General features: G+C 38.2%; 1 protein-coding gene across 2 annotated transcripts; it reads left to right on the top strand.

The window, feature by feature from the left end:
• Positions 1–410: 410 nt before the first annotated feature.
• Positions 411–6,418, top strand: LOC135584051 (protein SHORT HYPOCOTYL IN WHITE LIGHT 1-like). Of its 2 annotated transcripts, XM_065104290.1 has the most exons (5): positions 411–627; positions 735–944; positions 1,101–1,166; positions 4,770–4,816; positions 5,996–6,127. In XM_065104290.1, exons 1-4 carry the CDS (start codon positions 454–456, stop codon positions 4,806–4,808), a joined length of 489 nt encoding a protein of 162 aa, XP_064960362.1. In that variant the 5' UTR covers positions 411–453; the 3' UTR covers positions 4,809–4,816; positions 5,996–6,127. The 2 variants fall into 2 exon arrangements, with proteins under 2 accessions (XP_064960362.1, XP_064960361.1); XM_065104289.1 differs by lacking the exon at positions 4,770–4,816 and having other exon boundaries at positions 416–627; positions 5,996–6,418.
• The last annotated feature ends 408 nt before the right edge of the window (positions 6,419–6,826 follow it).

The following is a 6,826-nucleotide window of genomic DNA, read 5'->3' as shown; positions in this document are numbered from 1 at the left end:
GCTACTCCGATCCTTCTACAAAGGCGGGTTATTGTCTGAGTTCGACGATACGGATGGCAGAGTGGAGGTGAGGCCTTAATCGTGCTTTGGTAATGATATAGATGATCATGTGGAGGTAATAATGTCATGTGATAGGGCATCGTGAGCCAATGAGCAACTACTACATGATGATAAAGTGAAGACGATAATCGATAAGATAACAATCACGACAGGATGATAAAGCGGAGATGATAATCGATAAGATAAAAATTAGGGTTAATCTCATCTCTTATAAAATAAGAGGTGGTCTATACAAATAAACCAAAGGTTAGGCTTTCTTAGGAATTTATCGATTTTTCTTTTGAAAAAAGCAGATAAATAATGTGTAAATAAACTTTTAAACACAGGTAGCTCTTTCGGTGTTTTAAAAGAAATAAAAAGACATTAACTGCTCCACCTTTGCTGTCGTATCCCATGGCGGCTTCCTCTGTTTCCGTTTCTTTCTCCTCTTCTCGCCTCCGATGGCCGCGCCCCTCCAGTAGCCACCGTCGCCGCGATCTCGTTCTTCGTTCGCTCGCTCTCCCTCCTTCCTCTCGGCTCTCTTCCCCTCTTCCGTATGCTTCCAAGAGGTTCTCCACTTATTCCCAGGTATCGAATCACTCCTCTGACCCCTTACCTCGAATTATTCCGAAGAGGCATATAAATCTGGTAAAGGTTGCACCTCGGATCGAAAATTCTGGTCTTTTGGCCGCCAGGAGGCAGTGGCTGTGGTTCCCGACCCTCGGGCGTGGGTTGGCGATCTCGGCGGCCAAAGTTATGGGGAGGACGACGACGATGATGACGATGAGGATGACAGGAGTTTGGATCTGGTCGCGAGGTTCCTACACAGCGTGTTCCGAAAGATCTCTCGACGGGCCCGAAGGGCCGTCCGGGCGATGCTGCCTCCTGCCATTTCCACTAAATTGGTATGCCCAACCTTTCCGTCTCAGCGATGATCGAATTTTAGGTCTGCTAGTTAGGTTATTTTTCTCTTCCTCCAATTTTTCTGTTTGCGTTTGGTGGGAAATTTGCGGAACGCGAAGGTTCATCTGATGGTTATTTTTTTGTTGATTTTCGAATAGGTGGGGTTCTCGGTCAACGGGGTACTGATACTGGCGTCCTTGTGGATTCTCAAGGCCTTCCTTGAGGTAATTCTGCTTTATTGATTTAGAAGGTTTTGTTCAAGTATTGATGTTGTAGATTGTTGCATGATGTTTTCTTTAATTACTTAGACAAGTAGCTATCTTTATGTGGTGAGTTCTTATTTCTATCTGTTCCCGTATCAAAACAAGCCATCGTAGTTAACATTAGTAAACCTTCCAAATTCTTCCTGCTGCTTCTGGTCTTATGTTCAATCACTCAAATGTGACGTGCAAGGTCAATTATCCTACTTAAGGTTGAGTATCTTCCTTGGAAATTTTGTTCATTGACAATGTAATATGTGACAATCCGAAGCTAGGATTTTGGAGTGTGAAATGTGGCAGCCAAATCCAGTGGACAACTGAAGCAGCATGCTGTGGCCAAGAGGAACAAAGTCTAGGAATGAGTGTGACAAGAAAATAAAAATTTTTACCCTAATCCTTACCCTTTACCTTTTGCGGTGGACCAGCCTGTTGTATTTAAAGTTTTAAGATTAGCTGGTTCTATGTTATCAGTTAAATACGGGCAAAAGGGCTGGTTTGATCTCCTGCTGAACAGTTGAGAGTCCCAAATGATAAGCATGCAAATTTTCAGCTGTCCTGGCCAGGAAATTTCAAAATCTCAAGTCCACTTCTAAACGTAATGTTAATTGCTAGATATAAGATATTTTATGGTTCGTAGCATTTATGTTGGATTTTTAAGAGAAGTAACTCAATCAAATTAAGCAGGTTACTGTCATTGTGGAGAACAAGATGGACGATTTCAATTGGATATCATCTTGACCACAATACTTAGCTCATGGATAGAACCATTTGCTAGGAAAGTGGGTATTTCCCAATGATGATGAATTTTCATTCTCATTCAAACTGATACTGTTTCAAGCATGAGAAAGTTTGAAGGTATTGCTTGTTGAAAAGTTTCTAGCAGCACTAGAACAACAGAACCTGCAATTGGCTCGAGTAGACTAGCAGACTTCATAAATTATATAGTAATCATATTCGTAAGTACCAAAATTTTATTCTGTTATAAGCATAAGGAATTCTAGTTTACAGTGCTGAAAGAAACCATCTTAAAATTAAGCTTATATTTACCCACCTGTGCTTGTACAATGTACAAGCTTTTCCATATATCCTTGAAGCAGAAAAACTCAATCAAAAGATTTCATCAACCTTCAGATTTTGTTTCTGTATAGATATCATCTTCCTGATAATCATAAATAGTGTGTTGCAAAAAATGATTGCCTCCAAAGCAGTGATTTAAAAAGGCGCTCGGGCGTTTGCCTAGGTGCTCGGGCGAGGCGAGGCGAGGCCCAAGCGCCTCGCTTCATTTCCAGGCGGTGCGCTTCAAAGAGGCGCCGCCTAGGCGCTCACCCGAGCCCAGGCACCAGGCGCATAGGTTAAACTAGGCGACCGAACTAGCGGTTTAGGTCTGGTTCGATCTCTGTGCATTAGTTGGTTCAATCGAACCAACTAAAGCACTAATATCAGTGCGACTTTCCCAACCCTAACCCTGCTCGTCGTTCACGCTGCTCGCTGTCACTGTCGCCGCTCGCCGCTCCCCTTGCTCGTTGCTATCGCAGCCACTGCCACTGTTGTCGCTCGCTGCTCTCGCTGTCACTGTCGCTGCTCCTCACTCCTGCTCCCGCAGCCGCTGTCGCTGCCTCTGTCGCCACTCCCGCTGCTCGCTGCTATCGTTGCCGCTGCCACTGTCGTCGCTCGTCGTTGCCACTACCGCTGCCGCTCCTTCTTTTCTCAGCACCCTTGGTCTTCCCTTGTACTCTTCTCTTCTCTTTCGCTTCTCCTCTTTTGAAATCGAAAGTATACTGTTAACAGTATACAGTATACTGTTAACAGTATACAGTATACTGTTAACAGTATACAGTATACTGTTAAAACTATACAGTATACTGTTAACTGTATACAGTGTAACACTATTATTTTGATTTTAATACTATTAATTTTTATTTATTTGAAATTATTGTTAGGTTTCAGGATAAATGACAAGTGTACAGAGCAACTCAATAGAGTCTCCAATGGCATCAAAAAAAGATCCTGCTTGGAAGTATAGTTATCTAAAGGATTCGAAAGATCCTAATGCAGTGACTTGCATGTTCTGAGATAAGACTACTGGAGATGATATTTTTCGTGCAAAACAACAACTGGTAGGAAATTTTATTGTTTTAAATTTTGAAACTTTTTGTTAATGTGACATTGTGATTTTATATCTTAGATTTTCTTAATTTAATAGCATATTTTTATTTAAAATTTTAAATAATTATATTTATTAATTATATTATATATTTTTTATATTTTAGCGTCTCACTTCGCTCGGGCGAGCGCCTAATGCCTTGGGCATTTTTGGACCGTGACGCTTTTTGCCGCCTAACGCTTTTTAAATCACTGCTCCAAAGATATTGCTCATTCTTATTCCGGTAAAAGCAATTTCAAGCAACTGTAGATCTATTGAGTTCATTAAAGGCATCAGATTAAATGCTTCAACCTTAAGAAATTCATGGGCATATATGGCTAGAATATCTTTTCTTTTTAATCCTTGGTTTGACTTAAGTTCCGTTACCTGTGTCTACTCCTTTTTTGAAACTTTTTTGTGTTTTAATCTACCATTGTTACCCTCTTTTTTTAGTTGCTTAAACTGGAAAAACTTCTACCAAGCTTTATCTGCTGTAAATAATTGTCCATTGCTTCTTGCATTTTGTGTTCATATTCGCTTTTAAGAACTACTGGTACTCTGCTTCTTTAAACATTTAAGATTGCAAAATCAACAAAATGATTTCTTTGTTGCAAATTTTGTAATATAATCATACCTGTAGATGAAAGGCAAGTAGCAATTATATATTGCTAACCACACTAAATTAAACTCGGACCAATGAGTTAACCAATGTGTGAAAACAAACCAACTGCATAAATGAGTATCAGTATCAGATATGTAAATGTCTTTCATAAAAGGTGTACTTCTAAAGACATCGCTCTCATCCTTGTTCTTGAAAGAGGAATTTCAACTGTAGGTCTATTGGAAGGTTTCTAAAGACTTCAGCTGAACAACTCCAATCTTTAAGAAACTCATGGCCTTCTTCTGCAAACATATAACTCTTTTCTTCCTCATAATCCTTGGTTTGACTTATGTTCCCTTACCTGTGCCTATTTTCTTATTTGCTCTCGTCTAATAAGTGAACTGATTTTACTGTCTTAATTGTAATCTGTATAGACATGTGGAAGAGGGTTGTTTGGATTCTCTTATGATACTATAAGAAATGTTAATTGCTTCTTGCATTTTGGAATTGTATGCATTTTGTAGAAATCTTAAAATCCCTACATCTTGTACTTGTCATACATGCCGTGATGCACAAGCATTTAAGATTGCAAATTGCAAAAATGTTTTTCTTGTCCTGTTGTAAATATTGCTATATAACCATAACTGTAGGTGAGAGTTAAGTGGCAATGCTATTGTCTGTGCTAAAAATGGATATTAATCTGCACTAGTTAGGTTCGAACAGATGGATGAGTTAACCAATGTATGTAAACAAAATTTATTGTGTAAATGAGTTGCATATTAGATACGAAAGGTGGTAGTCATGCTTATATGCTCTTTGATAGGTATTCCAGAAAGCAGTATCTACAAATGCAATCATATGACACACAAGGTTGGTACGGTGATTTTGCAAACTTGAATTATGTGGTTTCAGACAAGGGTAACGTAATGAGGGTGAGACTTTGTAGAGCCTTGGGAAAATGTAAGATTCTTCCTTTGCGGCATTGGTGTTCAGTATTCAGGTCACAGCCCTGATCCTATGTTGGTGGGAGAATAGTGCACTAGATTCATCCTTTCTATAAACGACAATCTAGTGCATGTGATTCCCACCAAGGAAAAGTCTTGGGAAATCATCTAACGTTAGAGAAGTCATATATGCAATGACATGTACCTATTCTTCTACACATACAGTCCTTTTAAGCATGAAAATAATGTTCACGTATGTATGAAAATGCAGTGAAACTTATGATTTATATTTCCTTCTATTAAATTACTTCTGCTGTTACTATTATTCATGCTATAATGCGTGGTCCATAATAATGTAGCATTAATCAGTAAACATTTACTTATATTTCTTATAACTTGTTTCCCAAATAGTTTATTAAATAAGTTTCACAAATTCTTGATTCTGCAATATGCCTCAGCATATGCACACATGTGATGTTATGAGCTATGCTGCATCTGGATAGCTGACATGTTGAATTTGCATGTTAGACATTGCTTAGATATCATACACAAGTCTCTAAGGGTACATGTGAAGTTTAATTAAAATAACACACTTTTTCTTCACATGGAAACAATGGAGTGATGACAAAGAACAAACAAATAAATATGGACTAACCTTTTTATATTTCCCTTTTAACATGAGAAGACTAAGAATGGAAATGCAAATCACAAAAGAAAAAAATAATGTCACATAGTAAAAGTTGAGGACTGTGCTCTTCACACAGTATGCAACAATTCATGACTCCACCAGGGCAATGCAATGCAGATATTTAAGATTGATATCGTGTTGCAACACATGTTTCTTTTCTCCATCTTGGTGTAAACCTTAACTTCTTAGCTATTTTAGGAATCCCTTCTTGAAGATTATCATCATAGATGTTACCCTACAAGTAGATGCAGAGTAGGTATAGTTCCATATTGAAGAGGTGATTTTTTGTTGTTTATAAAGTGTATGTGTGTTAAAATTAGGAAGTAGATCAAATTGCTAGATATAAGTTAATTGTTTTCCTTTTAACTGAGGAATTCCATAAGTTAATCATTCCAAGTTTTACTGCAACCATTGTAGGTTATCTGCACATTTGGAAGCATGGTATTCATAAGCATCCTTCTCGTTCGTGGAATATGGTCCGGAATCTCTTACATAAGGATAAACCAATACAGCTACAAAAACACAATGGATGACGAGGACAGCAGATGGAGTGGTGTGCAGCCTACATGATTCGTCGGCCTTTTCATTTTGAAGTTAAAACTTTATGCTTGAGTATGGGGAGAAATGAGTTCCAGATCTTGTGTCGAGAGGCAGAAAGAATCGAAAGACACTAAATTCTTAGTGTACTGATCATGAGAACCTGCATCAATATCAACCTTCTGTAACAGTCTTGCATTGCTTTCACGAAATTTACCCATTGGAGAGCTAACTCTGCCGCTCTCGACACTGTATTATTTACTACAATTCTGATATATATGCAAACATAATTTGGCAACACAATCTGGACATTTTGGGAGTGGATCTTAGCATGAAAATAACTTATACAGGTGAATGAAATTCTCATGGAGACAAGCTGAACAAATATATATTGGATGGTTTTCGTGGAGGAGAAGCTGATAGCACTCTTTCTGTCAAGAATTGCTTCATAATGTGTTTATCCTTGATAGATCTATCAAGGTACCTTCGATTGACTATTTCAACAAATTCACCTTTAGTTCCGATGCATGCTTATTATTTTGGTTAACAAGATGAATCGGAATCGAACTGCATTAATTGGTGGATGGTGCCGAACCTAATCGGATTGGATGATGGTTTAACGGTTCCGAATCAAATCAGAAACAATGGTTTTAATGAGGTTTTTAACAAGTTAAAAAAGAAAAAAGGGTTAAAGCATTAATGATTTCAGTG

The sequence above is a fragment of the Musa acuminata genome, chromosome BXJ2-4, assembly GCF_036884655.1.
Source record: "Musa acuminata AAA Group cultivar baxijiao chromosome BXJ2-4, Cavendish_Baxijiao_AAA, whole genome shotgun sequence".
Lineage (NCBI taxonomy): Eukaryota > Viridiplantae > Streptophyta > Magnoliopsida > Zingiberales > Musaceae > Musa > Musa acuminata.
The sequence above is the reverse complement of the archived record's forward strand: the minus strand, read 5'-3'. Positions and strand labels throughout refer to the sequence as shown.

What these genes read in the sequence shown, in the direction of transcription:
- LOC135584051 (XM_065104289.1), top strand. Translation starts at nt 454, where the DNA reads ATGGCGGCTTCCTCTGTTTCCGTTTCTTTCTCCTCTTCTCGCCTCCGA. An exon ending in GGTTCTCCACTTATTCCCAG is followed by an intron (nt 628 to 734) that starts GTATCGAATCAC and finishes TTTGGCCGCCAG; the next exon opens with GAGGCAGTGGCTGTGGTTCC. An exon ending in TTCTCAAGGCCTTCCTTGAG is followed by an intron (nt 1,167 to 5,995) that starts GTAATTCTGCTT and finishes CAACCATTGTAG; the next exon opens with GTTATCTGCACATTTGGAAG.